Genomic DNA, 21,168 nt, shown 5'->3' with positions numbered 1-21,168 from the left:
CAGTCCTTGGGTTGGCTTTTACACCCTCCTGTAGGCGTCATCATGACGTCCTTCTGGAATAGTCAAGCAAACAACAGCTTTACCTATTTTCCTGATAATTCTTGCCTCATTGACTATATAGAAGGGTTTAGCTGTTAGGATTACAGTGACCTGAAAGGTGGTAGGGCTTCCTAAATATGTCACTCATCAATGACATGAAAAGATATCTACAAACCAGTTTTAATTTTGAACTAAGTATAAAAAGATATATCGATTAAAAGTTTTATTAAAAATATTTATTAGTTGCTGATGCCAAAAACATTCAAATATTATTGAGTACAAAAAATTAAAGTTTTTTGATTACTTCCACTTAGAAGAAAGATTGTAACCGAGTGCAAATTATCTTTTTAAGAACTGGTTCAACGTTTATCTTTCAAAAGAAATTTTCCAAGGGGACAGTCCAAGATGTTTTCTTAGTAACCATTTATTTTTACTTTATATTTTCACATTTTAATGAGTAATTATGTATATATAACTGTATTCATCTGTGTTTTTCAGATAAACATCCTAAATTATAGCATCTTTGATAAAAAATAAAAATAGCTCTGCTTTACTTGTGTTAGATAAAAACAGTCTAATTAGCAAATTTCCTCTACTTAGCCAAAAATTAAAAATACTCAAAAATCTGTTCCATATTCTATAGTAAGAAATATAAATATGCATTATATATTTTTACATATGTAATAAATTTCATAATTATACATGCTATATATAAATACATATAATATATGTAAAATAAGATTATAAATCATATAGAACAGTCATACAAAATCATGGAAAGCAAAAGAAATGAACCAGAATATAAATATTTATAATATCTAATAGTAATAAATATTGTTTATAATATTTATAATAATCTGCCATATTTGGCTAAAACCATTATTTTTATTTGAAAAGCAAAGAGAGCTGTATTAAATTATTCATAGTTGATATTATACATTATGTAATAAACATGTATTTAAGTCAATTATTTGTAATTTTATTACATTGTTTTATTTGCATGTGCATACAGAAGTTACGTGATGTGTGGAAGTCAGAGGAGAACCTATATGAATTGTTTGTCTCCTTTCATCATGTGAGCCCCAGGTATCGATTTACATCAGCTGGCTTGGCAGCAAGTGCCTTTACCAACTGAGCCATCTTGCTGGTCCTCAAGTTTTAAGTCAACAACATCAAATAATAATGCACAACAAAAAAGTGTGCATTGCAAACTTGTTACAGTACAAGTTTCTAGCTCATTTTTATTATCATGTCCTATTATATTCATGCATTGACTTACTTTTAACACTTTTTCACAAGGGATGGGGATACACTTTAATGGTGAAATGGAGTATTTACCTAGTATGTGTGAGGGGCCAGATTTAATCTCCAGTACCTATTTTTTTTTTTACTTTAACTATATTTTAATAGGCAAATTAAACATTACAATAAAAGAAAATTTTAAAAAGACTATTTCCAGTTATTGAGTTTCTTCATTATTGTAAAATCTCAAGTAATTTGCCAGGCACTGGAAAAATGCCATTTCTCCCTGTTTTCCTATCATATCAACCATTAACAAAACAAAATGTTAGTATCTAATAGTGCTTTTCTCCCATAGTCATTATACTTAAAATAACATCTAGATGTCACAACATACTTTATCTTTCTTATGTACTAATTCCATATTTATAATTCACTTCTACGTGTAGCAAAATTTGAACTCAATTTTTTTTTTTGTGGTGCTAGAGATAAAACTCAGGGACTTATAGATGCTTGGAAAGCACCCTGCCATAGAGCCACAGGCCCTAACACATAATTTAAATTTGTGATTGCTCACTCTAGTGCACACTCTAAGTAGAGTGATCTTAGCAACACTACAGATAATGCAAAAAGCCCTGAGTCACAACTATTATGGAGGTGAACACGCACATGTGCTAGCCACAGTAGACCTTTCCACTTTTACTAACTCACTGAACATAATGAACCCTGTGAAAGAAATTCTATATTTAACCTCAACACAAAGCTCAAGAAACAGTCACAAGAAAGAAGCACACATCACTCATTGTTAAGCATGGCTAGCAACAGGCAGAATTAAACATTTTGAACCTGATAGTCCAGAGCCATGGGTTTTATATAAGTTACAGCGTGTATACAGTATGGATGTGCTCTTACTTTTTTTTTTGGCTGCTGTGAGGGAGGCTAGGATTATTTCAAGTAGTTCTGGCTAGCCTATTATATCTTGTGGGCTCATATTGGCCTTGAAAATATAACAGCGCTCCTGTGTCATTCTCCCAAATGTTGGGGCTACAAGCATGCATCATTATAAATCTTCATGATTCCACTCGAAAGTGAAGACTTCTCCCCCCCTTTCTTCATCATTAATAATTAAACATGTGGGGTGGGGGTTGGAAAGATGGATCCATGGTTAGACATACTCACTTGTCCTCTAGAGGTGCTGAGTTCAGTTCCCAGCACCCATGCCAGCTGGCTCACCACTGCCTGTAAATGCACTCTATCCTTCATGAACATTTTCAGTCGTATGTGCATATCCACATTCAGACATGCATACCTACATATAACTTAAAATTTTAAAACATGTGTTACCATAATTAGAGTGGCATGGTAAGTTTTTCCGATGTCAGAAAATCATTAAGTCAGGTGAACTTAATTCAAAGAATTAGCTACAGGAGTTAAATAGATCTCAAATAAGCAGCAAACAATCTGTCCTCATTTATTTTATTTTTAAGCATATTTTGTTATGGTTCAAAGATTGAGTTGTTTAATAAACTTTTCTCAATTTAGAGTTTTAAGAGCATATATTATTGGGACCCTAAGACTTTTCTCATACTAAAGGAGTTCATCGGTGCTCACAGGAAGGCTTTTATCTCATTCAGCTTTGAGTTTCTCTGAGAATTCTAACACAGAGCTGAGGCAACTCTATGAACAGAAAGGAGGACGACCTGATCTGCTTTTAACTTGTCTTATCTATGCTCCACATATTTTTACCCTAGGTTGGGGCAGGGATACAATGCTGGCAGCTACGTGTCAGGCACTTAAACTGCAGATTTGTAAATTGCGATTAATTATAGATGAGTCTTTGGAAGTCTTCCCACGAGAACACTGAATCTTTGCCACACATATTCACCATCGCTATGGCAAAACTTGTGAAGAAAACAACTAAAATGAGGACAGTTTAGTTTAGCTAAGTTTTAGAAGTTTCAGTCTGGGGGCATTTGCCCCATCACAATAGGCCTGATGGGAAGCAGAGCAATATAGGCAAGAGGGTGTGGTGGCATGGAGCTGCTTAACTCAGGGTCAGGAAAAAGAGAAGGAAGATTGAGAGGAAGAGACAGTGAGGGAAAGAGTGGAGAGAGAGAAAGGAAAGGATGGGGGAAAGAGTGGGGAGGAAGAGAGAGAGAGACAGACAGACAGATAGACGGATGGAGGAGAAGAAAGAGCATGGGAGGAGGAGGATAAGGAGGAAAAGAAGGAGGAGGAGGAGGAAAGAGGGGAGGTGAGAGGAGACAGAGAAGAGAGGCAGAATAGAGCAGAGAGAGCAGGAAGAACAACTAACTTTGACAAGAAGCCGCATGCAATATAAGGTATCTAGAAATAGCTCTAACCAAACAAGTTAAAGACTTGTTTGAAAAAACTTTAAATCTCTGAAGAAAGACATTGAACATGACATCAGAAGATTGAGAGTTAACATAGTAAAACTGGCCATCTTACCAAAAGCAATTTATAGATTCAATGTAATCCCTATCAAAATACCTACACAAATTTTTAAAAGATATTGAAAGATCAATTCTCAACTTCATATGTAAAAACAAAAAACCCTGTCATCTTTTAGATTATTGATAACTCACAGTTACAAGATTGGCATGATTATTGGTGACTAAGCTTGCTGTGAATACACTTCATCTTTTCACTATAAGATGCGGAGAAAATGATTGCCAATGGTACAATTAAGGCTTATTATGATTTACATAGTTTCTTTTCTTTCCCACAACCTCATGTACTCAAGGACTGAATATTGAGTGGTGACACTAGGGAGGTGATAGCAATTTTAGAAAGTGGAGTCTAGCTGGAGGAAGCAGATCCCTGGGCTGTTGCCTGCATCTCCACCTATACAGCTTCCTGTTCACCACAAAGTGCAGAAGTTCCTGTAGCACACTCTCTTGTCATCATGATGCTCTGTCCAAGTTCATGGTCCAAAGTGATAATTTTGCCAAGAAGAGGGCGTGAGTTTAGATTCCCATCTAATCCTCCAGCCCCAACTTTGCCCCTCAAAAAAAAAAAAAAAAAAAAAAAAAAAAAAAAAAAAGCCAGGCACAACAGTGTATGTGTCTGATCACAGCACTTCAGGTATGGAGACAAGTGAACCTCAGAGGTCTGGACGCTAGCCAGTCCAGCCTAAAGGTCAAGCTCCGCATAAAAGTGGTCTGTCTCATAATAAAATGGTGGCCACTGACAGAGAAAATGCCTACTTTGTCTCCATTTCTATTTGATTTTCTTTGCTGTTATTTCTTCTAATAAGCTATATTTGAGGTTTTCTTGAAACCCTATATCTTTCTTCAACATAAAATTTCAATGTACATGCTTTATAGTTTCTTCATTCTTATTCACATCCTTACCCACCAAAACCTGAAACTAACTTTTACCATCTAAGACAATCTCAGATCAGTGGGAATCCGACAAAGATTTAAGCATATATGTGCCATGATCTTACTTGCATACAAAGATTATTTTTCCTACTGAATTCACTGAAAAGAGAAGTTAGGAGATGTTATGGATGTGACCATGGAGCTAGTTTAAGAGAAGTAGTGAGAATCTGGTCTATTCCAGATAACAGTGAGGAGGTAGCTTATAGTACAACCCTGTGGCTGTGACTTATACTGGTAGAGTTACAGTAGCCTTGAAAAGAAGGTACAGAAGGTCAGAAACATGGGTTTGTCTGTCACTCATTTTATAAAGCAGAGAGCTAAAATATATTTCTTACTAACTTTTATTCTTTTTCTGAATAACAATCTATTTATAAATAATTACTGTGACCTCATATCTCATGGATCAATCCAGTCCTATCTGTTCACACTGACAAAGTGTAGTTTTCACTATGCATTTGTTTATCATGTTAAATAATATTTTTACTGATCTTGAGAATTTCATGAAGTGTGTTTTGAGGAGATTCACCTCCTTTCATCAGCTGCTTCCACAACCATTGTCTTCAATGTTCCTTTCTTTCCTACTTAATTTTGAGTTGACTTTCTTCATTTTTCCTCTCCTCATCAAGTCCTTCTGCGCTGTACATCAAGTTTTGGAAATGGGCCCTGTGCTGGCATGGTGTCAGCCTGCTAGTGGATACATCATTAAAGAAAGGTGCCACTTCCTCAGAAGACACTCAAACATGATTACAATTACACATACTATTTTAGCATCTACATATGGCAAATATCACAAGGGATTTTTCTCTCCCATACTTTACCTAATTTATAAAAACAGAACCAATCATGGTCATGTCAATTACTAGTCTACTTTTGTCACAGGAATATACATCATAGGTGTGGCAGATAGATATGATTCTATAGAAAGATAAGGTAGGATAGTTAGATAAGGTCTTCAAAAACCTCAGAGACATGCAGAATATGACATTTAAAATATTTTTATTACTTTAAGGATTCACTGACAATGAGACAGGTTAAATCCTGGCAACACCCAGCCTACCTCAAAGAAGATGATGAGCATCAAAGAACCCCCCCTTATGGAGATTGTTTCAAATGTGGCAAATGAGCCACTGGTCAAAATGCTCTCATTTCTACCACAGACAGAAGTCTGCTTAAAAAAGTGCAAGCTTGGATGCAGGCAGAGTCGATGGTCAAACTCTGCCAAGACAAAATAAGCAAGTCCTCAATAGTTCCTGCCTCACAAATATGTCTGTCAGATATATTGGGCCAGAAGGCTGAAGACGATGCTCCAATGTTATAGAGAGTTTTGAGTGACTGTTCAGGAAGCAAACTGTCTCTGTCATCTTCTCATTTAGAAGCTACTAACCTACACTCTTGGCATACTCAGGTAATCAAGTTTGTTCCTTCTCAAGTCTCTGATGGAGATGAAGACCAGGTAGCTTAGTTTTACAATGAATCATAGTTGTTTAGTGGTTAAGATATTTTTAAATGGATAGAATTTTAAGGTGAAAATGACAAGAAGTGATGGAGATTGATCTACGTTCAGAATTTTAGATGCACTGATAGGAAAGATGTTTTCTTCAAGGCTGTCAAATACAAATAGCCAGAACACTAATAATGTAACATGCATAATTCCTGAATGTGTCACGGTTCTTCTTGCCATAGGTAATCTATTGCATATATGTGTAATAATATAAATGTATAGGTACAAAACATAGATTAATTTTAAAAAAGAATGTAACATTTATGTAATTCCTGATTATGTCATGGTTATTCTTGCTATAGGTAGTTTATTGTATATATGTGTAATAATATAAATGTATATGTAAAAAATTAAAAATGTTTAATTAATAAAAAACTGAAAAACAACAACAACAATAACAACAAACAGAACCATTATAATTTTACTTCATTTTTTGAAAACTACAAGAAAGTTTTCATGGATCTTCTTACTCTTCTCTTAATTATTCTCCAAGTATAGCCAAGAAAACATTATAAGGAAAATTCAATAAGGTTGTCCTCACATTTGAGGACCCCAGGGTTTCATTAATGTCCTTAGTTCTGAATACAAATTCCTTCCATGTCCTCCCCTAACCTTATGCGTCTAGCCTCCAGTGTGTTACATACGAGATTGTCCATACTCTGTCTGCAGGTACATATTTTATGCTGGTCAGTATAGATGCAGTTTCTGACACACCACATCTCACCTGGAAATTTTCTACTCATCCTGCACCTGTCAAGTGGAGCTTTACTTTGTGCACAGGCAGGCACCATTTAGCCCAGCAAGGAAGTGTTGGAGAAATGGAGAGAAAGAGAAACAGAATGGCTTCCATATTATGAACACATGAGATTGGGGTCCCTGATGTGAACTTCACAAAGAATCAATAAAAAGCTTTTAAAGCAGAGCTATATAGTTCTAAAATCAAATCAAGTACATAACATATAATCTACAACTAAATATACACAACATTTGAACTAACCAGAATGAAAAGTACTAAATATAAGATTTATGATTCAGTAAGTTAAGTTTGATAATAAGATTAATATTACCTTATTTCTTATATGAATAAACTGATGGCTATTTTGAATTATCATACTTAAAATAAGTTGTGGAGGTTTTAAATTTTGAAGTGCATTTACAATTAGAAAAAGAAAGATATAACCTTGTCTCAGCAACACCCTCCAGAAATTGAGCTTAAAAAATACTGCAGTGTGTGTACTCAAATTGCCCCAACTACCAAGAAGCTATAAAAACTGAACAGAAAGTACAAAAAAACACAGAATGTGCAATTCCTGACACTCAGTGGGGGAAGTTAATAGAACTGAAGAATGTTCAGGACACTGTGTGCATCACACTCGGGACAAAGTGAATGGGGAGTCATTTATTCATCACACTCCAGAGCTCAACAGTGGCACCGGCATTCATCAAAAAGAGTATTAGAAAAAAAAGAGTATTAGAATAATTAAAAATAAACTCAGTTTGATATTCAGCAAACACGAATTTTACTGCTTACAATTGTAAGCAGTAAAACAAAATAAAAGGAACCACACTTCCAGTGGTGTTCTTGCTTTAATTTCTGGGTAAGGCAATGGGATATATATAAAACCCAATTACACCCTGGAGTAGGATGAAATGTGTTCACATTTGCCTGGTATATGTTGATATATGTTACAATGTATTTAGGAACATGCTTTGTGTAGTCTAAGCTGTGGCCCACATCATTCCTAATTTGGTTTTATTCACAATGACCTTAAGGAACATCCTCTTTTTCCAAGAATATAAATGCGAGTTAGCAAACAGAATATATTCCAAGTTATATTACAGAATATACCCAAATTATAAAAATAAGTCCTTTGGTACATGTTGTGCTGAAATATGTGTCACTACAATTACATTTTGTTGCCAACCTGGTTTTCTAAGCCCCATCTGCGGACTTGGATTTAATTTGCTGTTTAGGAAGCATTGGGTGCCAGCCCAAAGGCTGGCCAACACCTGTACGCCAGCACTCATAGGATTAGATCATGCCAGCGATGCTTCATACTGTGGGTGCCACAGGAAGTGTACACTCAGTTACCCACATTGCAGATACCTAGTTCTGTAGCTTTAAATTCCCTTGGCTCTCTGAAGTGAGATTCTTTGTCCTTACACTTGTCTTTGTAGGTATAAGCTAATAATTTAATCACCTAGGTTCTGGTGCTTCCTCAGAGTTTCCAGGTATCTTTAATTTTGCATTTTTACCTTGGCCAAAAAAATTATGAAATGGCATAGGTGTATGTAATTATCTCTTCCTTCAAAGATGTGCTTGGCTCTAGGTTTCCCTGCAGAAGGTGACTCAAAATCTGCAGGTGCTCAATTTCTTTACAGTGAAGTGTCTGACTATTTGGATGTAACCTACATACAACCTCGTTTTTATATATGTATTATAAGTCATCTGTAATAATATTATAAGGTATATTCTATAGAGACATTTGTTATACTCTATTATTTAAAGATAATTGATAAGAAAATAGTCTGTGACTACTAAATATAAAATCATTTCATTTTTAAGTATTATTTGCAGTTGTTTAAATGTAAAGATGTAGGATATATACATTTCAAGAAAGAAAGAGATTATGATGTTTGGTTAGGAAATACAGCTTCATTGTAGAGCACATTTTTAACATGCACAAGTTGCAAGAGTGTGGGTTTTATCTGCATCACTGCAAAAGCCAACATATGAACATTATTTAGCTATTTTATGTTGCTCTTTGGTTAGTGGTTATCTGGTTTGCTTTACTACCATTTCTCCCCAAATATTACTACCTTTTTATGATGAAGATTAGTCTGGGTTCTAATTTCTATGAACTGAGAGCATATGTTCAATATAGGTCAGCTTTGAGACAGTTTTTTGAAGACAGTTCTAAGTTACTACTTAACAGATAATATTTTTCTCAGTAATACAAGAGTTATTATTCTAGGATAAATACATGATTTAGAAATAACTGAAGCACAGCTCTCAGCAACATCATTTCTAGATTCTGTATTTTAAAATATCCTTCTTAAAAATACTTTTCAAAAAAATAAAACCTTCTTGAATCATCTCTGAAAATAGTAAATTATTTTCTCTTTAGTGATAAAGCAGAGACTACTTGAATTTTCAAAAATTGTAACTCACATTTATTATTAAAAAGTACTAATACCAGGATGCTGGAGGCAGAGCAGGCAGATCTCTGAATGGAGGCTAGTCTGGCAATACAGAGTGAATTCCTGGACAGCCAGGCCTGCAGAGAGAAACCCTGTCTCAAAAAAAAAAAAAAACAAAAAAACAACAACAAAAAAGAAAAAACAAAACTAATACCAAACATTCCTAGAGTCCTGCAAATTTAATCTTACCTGATAAGTCCCTCTTTAATAATGTCACTGGATGTACCAATTAAACAGTCATTGAAATGAAACATGTTTCATAGTTTTAATATTTAAAATTAATTCTTATGTCCACCTAAAGAAAAAAATTTCATTTTAATATTCCATTCTGGTACTACATTATATTGAAAAGTCAATTACTATACTGTTTTACTCTCTGATAAGAGACCTTTCATCTAGCAATTCATAGATCTTGCTCCTTAAATTTTAAAGAAATTTAATGAAAATTTCATTGGTAAAATTGATAGCATGGTTTTATAAATATATTATAAATACTTGTACCACTGACAACTTTTGGAAATGGGAATTAGTATTTTGATAACCTGTTATGCCATATTTTAAATAAAAAAAATAAAACTTCAATTGGGCTTGAAATATGTATAATTTAATACACTTTCAATTTTCTTACTTTTTAAATTTTGGTTTTACAGTTCTGGGGAATCAGATCTTGACCCCAGTCATTTCAATCAAACCCTCTACCACTAGACTAAAATTCTATTCTTAAGTGACTGACGTTAGCCTAGCTACTTGTGTACATTTTGTATCCGTACCTAAACCTCTTTGTATGTAACCTAGAGGGAGTAAAAGACTATGTCCTTACTATATAATTTATGGCAACATGTTTCTGGTAACTCTTTAGCCAAGAGCCAGTAGATTATTCCCTGCTAATGGATGCCTAGATTGTCTTTACCATTTGTTTGTTTGTTTTGTTTTTGTTTTTTTGAGACAGGGATTCTCTGTGCAGCACTTGCTGTCCTGGACTCACTTTTGTAGATCAGGCTGGCCTCGAACTCACAGGGATCTGCCAGCCCCTGCCTCTCAAGTGCTGGGATTAAATGTGTGCACCCCTGAACCCAGATAATTAGAGAATATTGCCCATACCTTTACAACGCCAAACAATTCTGTCTTTCCTGTGACAAAGTTATAAAACAAATACATTCAAAGATGTTAAGAATATATGAGCATATTATCTCATCAAATAAGTGGTATAAAGCACATGTTTCTTAAAAATTGTGTATCTTTAAAAACCCATATCTTAAAAAAATTTAAAGGAAAACCTATGTTAAAAGTGCAAATGAAAACCATAGGTATTTTTTTCAACCAAGTATCCAAAGTTTCATACCCAATGCTGCCTCCTTTTTGGTGGTAAGAAATCAATAAAAGTTGCCTGTAGAATACATTATTTTTTTCAGTGAACCTTTCCCACTGAAATTTGTCTCTTCTAACAACTAAATTACTTGTCCACTCAAATTTCATATTGGGGAGCATGCTTTCTTAAATGACATAACAAAGTAATTCATTTAAAAATATGCATTTATTCTTCTCTCATGAATTACATCTCGAGCACGGATTTCATCCCCCCCCCCCTTCCTGTCCTTCCCACTTCCTGTCTTCCCTAGATCCAGTCCTCTGTTTCCCTTCATTAAAAAAAAAAGAAGTCTTTCCATGGATATCAACCTAATATGGCATAACAAGTTCCAATAAGACTAGGCACAAAGCCTCATATCAAGGCTGGAGATGTCAGAGTTCATTCCTACAGGCTGTAACTAGAGAAGTCATTAATTTCAACATGTAAGCTTTATATCAAACTTTTGTCACCACCTGCTAAAGAAAGGAGTCTAGTTTTGTTAGGAATGATCAGCTGGCCTCCACTTAAATAATTCCTGTAGAAATCAATGAGCAGGTGACGGTGGTAACTTGAAGAAGATAAATTAATTCTGATACAGCTCTTCGTATGTTACATGCACTGTATAAAGCAGGAGGTGAAATATGCCACCTGAGCAGTCACCTATAACATATAAGTATGGCATCATACGTCCATCATGTTAGTCGGCTTTCAAGGTTCACTTATATTTCATCTTTGCGCACATTATAATGGTGGAAGTTCTGTAGATAATGTAAGTAGCTATCTGAGCCCAGAACATGTGTCCTGTATGAACGCAGATGATGATCACAGAGAGGAAATGGTAAATGCTGCTGATCAGGAAACGGGAAATGGCTGCCATCAAAAATATCCTTTTAACATTCACTGATGCTTTAATGGATACATTTGATTTATCTGAATCTGATAAATTTGAGTTGCTCGTTGTCCTAGTTATAATGTCATTATAATGAAACACCATGATCAACAGACAGAGCTGGAGGGAAGGGATTTATTTGGTTTACACTGCTATGCTGTGGTCCATCACTGAAGGAAGTCAGGACAGGAACCTACACAGGGCAGGCACATGGGGACAGGAGCTGATGCGGAGTCCATAAAGAGGTGATGTCTATTCGCTTGTTTCTCAGGGTTAGACCCCAGGACCACCAGGCAAGGGATGGCACCACACACAGTAGGCTGGGTCTTTCAATGTGAATCACTGATTAAGAAGATGCCTCGAAGCTGAATCTTTATGGAGGCTTTCCCTCTATTGACATTGCCTTCTTTCAGATGACTCTAGCACTTGTCAAGTTGACATAAAACCAGCCAGCATGTGCACACTCCTCATTAAATCTCACCATACTTAAATGAAGCAGTGATAAGAGTTCATACATTGACCATTTGCTAACAAAAACTGCATGTGACTTATTACTTAGTTTACATACATTGATGTTGTTTCTCAAGGCTGAACTCACTGGGAAACCATCTCAGTTAAGGTCTTCTGAAATCAGTTGCTCAGGAAAGAAACAAACATCCAAAAACAATGATGCTCTAATACACCAAGCTCCTCTTATAGCTTAGGATTTACCCTCAAGAGCTGTGGCAATAGTTAGGAGGCTAATCACTGGCCACAAAAACATTAGGGCCAGAGTTTAGGTACCCTGATTGGCATGGTGCCCACCTGTAATTCTACGTTTGGCTCACTATAGGAAACTGGTTAATAAGAATGGCAATAGAATTGGCTTCTGGCTTTTCATGAGAGACTGTATCTCACTGAATCAGTGGAAGAGTGATTGAGGGTTCTTCCTAACATTTACTGTGGGACTTCACGTGGGTGCATGTGTCCCCTAACATGTGCCCATATACATGGAAACATGTATACATATGCACACACAACACATATACTCATATTAAAATGGAAAAATACAAATATACATTACTAAGAACTTGACAACTCATTCCTTAAATGTCTAAAAGACTTTTGGGATACGTAGTATCAAAATATACAATATCGAATACATGTATTTGAAAAAACAGTGTCAAACATCAATACAAACTATAGCATGGCTTTAATTTTTCTCTGTAAAATCAAAACACTTTGAAATTCAAACCTAATACTCAAATTTAGATTATAAATTCTTAGGTTAGTACAGCCTATTATTAGAATAGAAAATATTTATAATTTCTAACACAACATTTATTCTTTTGCTCTTTATACTGGGATTCAAATCTAGGGTGTTGTATATGCTAGGCAAGCACTCACCAGTAAGCCAGAACATCAATTTTCTATTTCTGTGCTACCAGTTTGGATGTAGATTGGTTATTTGAGAATGTACCACTTTTTAAGCACCAGATCACCCCTAAATCAACATTGTATTTTAATAAGCCTCAATACATGACACATAGTATACAGTAACTCTCAGATCAATGTAACACTTATATCTAATGAAAGGTCTAACTTACCGGTGGATCAGCCCCCTTAGAACCAGTCAGCCCTCCTGTTAGGGATTCGATGTCCTGAAAAGGGGAGAGGTAAGATTGTAAATGCTGCTCAATAGCATGGACATTACCCAGTCCTACAGTGTAGTGTCATTATCAGCAAAGCCATGGTGTTTCAGGTTGTGTGTGTGTGTGTGTGTGTGTGTGTGTGTGTGTGTGTGTGTGTGACAATATTGGAACCCACAAAACTATAAAAATAGCCTACATGTAGATTATTTTCTCTAACTCTTTATAATCTGTATAAGTAAAAATAAATGTGAGAGATTCAAGATGGTGGCAAGCAGCGTGGACCATGTTTAAAAGCTCCAGTAAACAATTCAGGGAATTTCATGGAATTATGAATCAGGAACACAAAGCTCCCCACTCCACTATAGTGGAAGTACTCCATAGTTTGAAAGGACCAAAATACAGAAAACCTGCTTACCCCTGCATATGAGGGGAGTGTGGATTTTCTTGGACCAGAGAGGCAGCAGCAGCGGCTGAAGTTTGCAGCTGGGAACCCTCCAGCAGAGGCAATTGGCATGGTAACCAGTGGGAATCGCCGTGGGAGAGGGAACTCAGTGCAAGATTTGGGCCGCGCAAGCCTAGCTGAACTCGGGGTGTGGTTTGGGTCCTGTGACCCAAGCTCAATTTGGCGCAAGGCTCATGCCCTGAGATCCAAACTGAACTTGGAGTGAGGTTAGGCCCCTGAGACTCTAGGTGAGCTCGGCATGTGGTTTGGGCACAGAGAACCTAGCTGGACTTGGTGGGCAGTTTGGGCTCAGAGACTATAGCTGAGCTTGGCACATAGTCCCGGCCCTGAGATTTTGGTTGGTCTCAGTGTGCAGTCCGGGGCCCAGAGTCCCTGGCTGAATTCAGCGTGCAGTTTGGGTCCAGAGTCCCTAGCTGAGCTCGGCATGGTTTGGGTCCTGAGACTCTAGCTGAGCTCAGCACTCATTTGGGCCCAGAGTCCTTGGCTGAGCTTGGAAAGCAGTTTGGGCCCAGAGACTCTAGCTGAGTTCGGCATGTGGTTTGGGCCCAGAGTCCCTGGCTGAATGTGGGGGACAATTTGGATCCAGTGAACCTAGCTGAACTCAGCAGATGGTTTGGGCCCAGAGAATCCAGCTGAACTCAATGACCTCAGTGTGTTGTTTGGGCCCGAGACCCTGGTTGGACTCAGCACTAACTGGACTAAGTGCGTGGATTAGGCCCAGAGACCTGTTTGGGTCCAGAGACTGGTTTGCATCCAGAGATGCAAACTGGACTCAGTGTGTGTTCAGTTTAGGCCCCATGACACTAATCTGGACTCTGTGAGTGGTCTGAGTCCTGAAACGCTACCAGGAACCACAGACCAGCGGGGCATCAAAGCTCTAGTACTAAGGAAATCTCAGGGAGACAAGGAGTAGAGTGGTCATTAGACTGCCTCTGCACAACCTGCTTCAGTCCCTGGAGAGCTCCAGTGCTACAAGGGACCCAGAAGGCTGTGGAAACTTTGGCTTGACCCAATGCACATTCAGAGACCCAGGATGATTATAGGACCCACAGTACAGGGGATCTAGAGATCACTGGCTGTGAGAGACCCAAAACAGGGCTAGCCTCCTACCATCCAGACCAGCGAAGCATCAGAGATTCAGGCCTAGGGAAATTGGGAGAAAACGGGTGAATCTATCCCCAGACTCCCTCCACCCACCTCCGGAAGCTACCTGCCAAAAACAGAGATGGCATGATGCCTAAAGGACAGCATAAAATCATACGCAAAATCTCCAAAACAATATGGCATCTCCAGATCCCAGTTATCCCAAAGAAAACAACCCAGAGAACTCAAACACAACAGAAATACAAGAAAATGACCTCAAATCCTTAATACTGAGGATGATAATGAAGGAAACAAAGAAAATTTGTAATCGAATGCAGGAAGATGCAGCCAAACAGGTGGAAGACATAAAAGAGGCCTGTAGAGAGGCACTGGAGAAAATCAGGAAAATACAAACAACCAGATGAAGGAAATGAATAAAACGGTTCAAGCTCTGAAGGCCTATAAAGAGGCAATGGAAGAAACTCAGGAATATACAAACAATCAGATGAAAGAAACAAAACAGTTCAAGATCTGAAGATAAAAATGGATTCAATGATAAACACACAGAAGAAAAACGGGAATGTGAGAGCTCAGAGAGGAAGGCGAGCAACACAGAGGCAAGCTTTCCTAACAGAATCCAAGAGCTGGAGGAATGAATCTCAGGTCTAGAAGATACAATCATAGATCTTGAAGCAACCATTAAAGAAAACACTAAATATGGAAAATCTTGACACAAAACATCCAAGAAATCAAGGACACCATGAAAAGAAGCCCCCATGAGCTTAGGTTACTTGACTTTGTTGGTTTTGGAGTTCTTGTTCCTTCTGGGTCTTTCTATCCTTACCCTCACTCGTCCACAAGACTTCCCCAGCATCAACCAATGTTTGGCTGTGCATCTCAGGATCTGTTTAGATCCATTGCTGGGTGAAGCCTCTCAGAGGACTGTTGTGCTAGGCTCCCATCTGCAAGCACAGGAAAGTATCATTAATAGTGTCAGGGGTTGGCTTTCTCACGTGGGTCTGTCTTAGGTTGGGTCAGTCATTTGTTGGACAGTCCCTCAAACTCTGTTTCATCTTTATCTGCAGTACTTGTAGGCAGGCTAAATTTTTTTAAGTTGAAGGTTTTGTGTTTGGGTTGGCGTTCTACTTGCTCTAAAGAAGTTTAACTTAACTACCTCTTCCCACCACTACCATCCTAATCTCTTGAATTAACTCAACAGTACAAACAGCAATCTAATTATTATTTATAGACTTATTCTTATCTCCCATTCTATTCTGCATTTTCTACTTTGATTTCTAATTTGATTTTTAAAATTCTTATCTAAAACCTGTTTATAGTCTGTCTAAAATATTAGAATAAAACTCAGCCTATCATTATATTCTGTCTTACCCTGTGTGATTTTGACTTAGACAATTTCTCTAAAGACATCCTTTGCCATGTTCCCTGTCTCTTGTGCCTTTTAAACCATACTAGTCTAGTCTTAACTAATTTACTAATTAATGAGCAATAAGATTTGTGCCTTCTGCAGTAGAGCTTTTGCCTGTTTTTTAATCTGGTCAAGGTGCACATTTATCAAATACCTTTCTAGTTCATTAACTGACTCACTTTACTTACAAATATGATTAACTGTCAAAATTAATTTGTTTAACTTAGTTAGTGTTGCACATAGGGAAACATGGTTGAACCCAAAGAGGTTTAAAAAAGTGAGTATAATGAAGTGGTATCTCAGAGAGGTATGGGGCAGATCCAGGTAAATGGTGAATAACTGAGACTGGTAGTAGCTGAAAGTTATAGTAACCCGTAAGAATAAGAGAACATTTAAGAAAGTACTGTTTGTCAATGTCCAGCTGGTGATGAATGCTCACCCTGGGCTTCTACCAAGATTACCATACAGTGAAGTTCAGTAAGATTGAATGTAAAGTGATTGAGTCAATGAATATTTATACAATAACATTTTGATAAAATCTCAGAAGCTCAGGGTATGTGTGATAAATATTTCTTACTTTTATAGAAATGCATTACTTGGAAAGCATAAAACAAGGCTATTGTGTTTGCACAATGAATCTTCATACAATTCAGAAATGAACAAAATAATGAATTACTTACCCAAGATCACACAGCTGGTGAATGCAGGAAATTGCTTTGAAACCCTAGTGTTATAACCTCAAGCCTAGTTTACTTTGGATTCTGTCATATATTACTAAAGAGACATGCACTCAAAAGAAACGCCCTTGGCTCTGTGTGATCTCATCTTAAGGCAACACGTTTCCATACATACTAAGACTTTTAGTTCATAGGAATGGATAAAAATGTGTTTTTAGAAGACTTAATAGGTAACATAAAATACATTAAATTTATTTTCTGAGGAAGTACTGACAATACCCATGATGCCTCTACCATTGTACAATGAATAAATCAATGTTTGAGCCATTTCCCAAACAAAGGTGCCTGGTATAAGGACATATTTCAGAGATAGTAACCTGGTATCAATGATGTTTATTTTTGCATAACTCTTTTTGTACGTTTACATCAGAAGGAATAGGTAAGGGAAGACTAATTTTCTTTTAAGGAACGATTTAATTTTTTTTCACATGCTGCTTAAAGAAAATAATCTTTTATTAAAAAAAAATCCCATCTCCTTAAGGCTAACACCAAGATAACAAAGTTGAATTTCTTAATGAGGTTTAAGCTGTTACTGTTTCCTAGGCAACATTACAGGGTAAATTCCCTGAAGGACAGAGAAGTAGAAAGTACACAAACCAATTTTATAAATCTTACGCGGGGAAGCAAAACTTCATTGCCCAAAGTTCTAAAAAAAAAAAATTTCTGTTGCTTTGAACATAGTCCATCTCAAATGTGAACTATCTTCCAGGTGTGGAATTAACTGTTTCCAAAATGAATAGCTGACTATGTGTTGTGACTGAGGTAATATGGAGTTCATGGGAGAAATAAGGTGGTAAATAAATCAAATCAAAGCTTTTATAGCATTCAGGAGGTTGTGAGGAATCAGAACAGAAAAAAAAAATCAGACAAAAACATTCTTTGAATGCTTAGTCAACATAAAGTACCACACCAAACCTAATGTAGGGGATTCACTCTTTCATATACTTCTTCTTCTTCTTTTTTAAATCTAAGGCAGAGCCAGGGCAAAGAACAACATATGAAGAAATTTTAAGAACTGAAATATTAAACTTAACATAACAGTTGTAGTAGTAAATTATATAGGCAATATTAAATCATTTTCATAGTTCCATAATTGTATTTAATTTTAGACTACATATTAAGTTTCCGTAGAAACTAGTTAGGTAACAGTAATTAGCGCTGACTAGGCAATTGCTATAACTCACGCCAATGCATGATCTCCACTGCTCCATTAAACAGCATCTTAGCTCTCTTAGCTGATATCATCTCATATTTTCAAGATGGTTGGTCTGGGACTTTTACTGTTTAATGACATGACAAAGGTCACACAACTAACTAATAACTGTTCAAGACCAAACAAAGACTCCCAAGGCAGTACATTTCAATAGCTATGTGCTCTTGAATCAGCTGAAGTGTGAGTAGATCCAAATAGTTTGGTTCATGTTTCTAATTTTAAACTACTCTTTTGGAGCACAAATCCAAATGGGGCAGATCACAGGAATCAAATATATGATTGTGTCAGCAGTGCATAAGACAGGGATCTTTGAAGGAAGTAACAGATTGACTTTCTGCCTTTTCCAAGGTGTGTTGTCTTTGAAGTACTTTCCTTATTATGTGGGTTTTTTTGTTCCTTTGTTTGTTTGCTTGTTTGTCTGTTCATTTGCACTGCCTCTCCTCTCTTCCCTTGTATGTCTCAGGTGATAAAGAATACTTCTGAAGAGTAGTTGGCACTATCTCACCTCTTTTCAACCTTTGTAGATGGTAGCACCTCTTTGTTGAAACAGGTGAAATGTACCCAAACTAAGACAGCTTTCTTCTCCTCCTTTTCCATTTCTACCACAAACTGACTATCAGATTTATTGCTCTATTGATATTTCTAATATACAGTCATCCAATCTGGGTGTCTGACAATCAACTCACACAGTCATCCATTTATTTCCTTCTCGATCTATTCCTAACTACTTTTATTCCTAACCTATATTTAGTACCTTAGTTTATAGCTTTAAATCATCTCCTCTTACCCTCCTTCTGGCTTTCTCAGAACCTTGTGTTCATTAAGCTTCCTTTTCCACTATTGATCTTCTATGATCTAATCTCCAAGTCTGAAGACAGCATCTGCTTTACTTGGAAGCTTGTTAGAATGTGTTTTCTTGGTTCTTTGGCCATATGTGCTGACTGGGAAGCTCTGTGTTTAAGGATCCCTTAAGATGACTATAATTCAGGCAAGGATTTGAGGGTACCATGCCAAAGAAATGAATTTCAACTGCTAATATCTATAGACTACTTCACCTTTCAATATTCAACACCTGTTTCTCCTCCCACTCTCTCTCTGTCTCTGTCTCTGTCTCCTCTCTCTCTCTCTCTCTCTCTCTCTCTCTCACACACACACACACACACAGATGCACATGCACAAACTTTTGTGTGAATGTATGCAAATGAGCATGTAAATTGTTCTTATACTACACATTTTATTACACATGTATAATATATACTCATATTACCCACCATTGTCGTCTTATCCCACCTTCTCATCCAATAACCCCCTTCCTCCCAATATGTCTACCTTGTTATCTCCTATATATTTTATTTTTGATTGATTGTAGCCCACTTTATTTAATAAGTGTTATATGTAGGACTATGAAGTTACTATTTTCAATGGTATCTTATCAGTGGTCACACCCCTTTTTTATGTGACTTCCTTCCTTCCCAGAAGCCATTAATTGCCTACAGCTCCTCAGGGATCAATGGAGCCTAATAAAGCCATCCCCACTGCATGATAAAATGTTAATGGGCCCTGTCTTGCACAGTTCTTATTCATGTGGCTACGGATGCTTTGAGTTCGTGGTGCAATTACCTGTCTTGAGCAGAAGAAACCTCTAGTAAAAAAAAAAAGAAAAAAGAAACCACTAGTAATTGTGGAGTTCCTGCAATCTCTACGGCGGTCAGAGAAATGAACTTCTAGAGGCAAGAAGGAAACCCTGTTCATCATGACCTAGCCAGGCTGGCTCAACCTTCAAGAGTCTGAGTCTGATAAGTTTAGTGTAAGCATATATAAGCACAGTACAATCTGGGGGAGAAGTTTCCTGGGGTATTACAATCCCATAGCCAGGTACACAAGGAGGAAAATTACAGAAAAACTCAATTCAAAGTATATGTCACTTCTTCCAAGGAGAAGAATTCTAAAGATAGTCTACACATGTTGTCTTAAGGGCCTAGGAAGTGATCCAGGATTGCCTCTGTCATACAGATATCATTAAGAGCATTTGAGTCCTGGCTGTGAGCACTTGGGGGAGCCCTTGAATATACAGATAATAAAAAGGTCACTTAGACCATTAGCCAATTCATGTCCAGCTTGTAGAAGCTTGATATGGCCTGGCCCTTCATATAATTTAGATTATCAGGCTTTCAATCACATCCAATTCCTAGGCTCTGGATGGAAAAATTGGTTATCCATCTTCTCTGAAAAGACAACCCAACTTGCTTAACAGTTTCCCCTAATGATCTATAGATCTATATAGATGCTAGGACCTTCATGCATCCAACAGGTAATGTCTCTACTATGGAAAATAGCACCCCCTCCAAATTGCTAATTTTTCTTTATTTTTAATAATGTAAAACACCTATACAAAAAATGTGATCAAATATGAGGCACCAGAGTTCGTGTGAAAGTCAGACCCCACTCTCCACTCAACTATGCAGAATGTCCTGTCCATTGGCTAGATCTGGGTAGGGGTTTGAAGTCTATGGCCTGTATTGTCCTTGGCTGCTGCCATAGTTTGAGCGGGACCCCAGGGCCCAAATCTGCCTATCATAATGTTCTTCTTGTAGGCCTGGGGCACTCAGAGGAAGGATAGCAGGCTACCAAGAAGAGACTTGATACCCTATGAGCATGTACAGGGGGAGGAAGTCACCCTCAGTCACAGTCATAGGGGAGGGGAATAAGGGGAAAATGGGAGGGAGGGAGGAGTGGGAGGATACAAGTGAGGGGATAACCATTGAGATGTAATATGAATAAATTAATAAAATAAAATTTAAAAAGAGAAGTACAACATAAAAAAAACAACAACAAAACCATGATCATTTAATTCATTCTTCCCCTTTTCATCTTCCGCTATAGTTCTCCTAACAAGTCCTTGTCCCAACTTCATGTCTTTCTTTTCTTTTATAACCCAAGACATGTGATCCATTCTGTCCATATGTGCATAGATATGGGACCATCTAATGGAAA

At 37.1% G+C, this 21,168-nt stretch overlaps 1 protein-coding gene across 5 annotated transcripts in view; it reads right to left on the bottom strand.

The window, feature by feature from the left end:
- Ppfia2 (PTPRF interacting protein alpha 2) overlaps nt 1-21,168 on the bottom strand; it is a 419,795-nt gene that overhangs the window by 327,194 nt on the left and 71,433 nt on the right. For all 5 annotated transcript variants that reach the window (XM_051139913.1, XM_051139910.1, XM_051139912.1 and 2 more), the window contains exon 3: nt 13,208-13,261. In XM_051139913.1, the coding sequence (XP_050995870.1) occupies nt 13,208-13,261 (54 nt within the window). The remainder of the gene's footprint in view (nt 1-13,207; nt 13,262-21,168) is intronic.

This window comes from Acomys russatus, chromosome 31 (genome assembly GCF_903995435.1).
Source record: "Acomys russatus chromosome 31, mAcoRus1.1, whole genome shotgun sequence".
NCBI lineage: Eukaryota > Metazoa > Chordata > Mammalia > Rodentia > Muridae > Acomys > Acomys russatus.
This window is presented reverse-complemented; position numbering and strand designations above follow the sequence as displayed.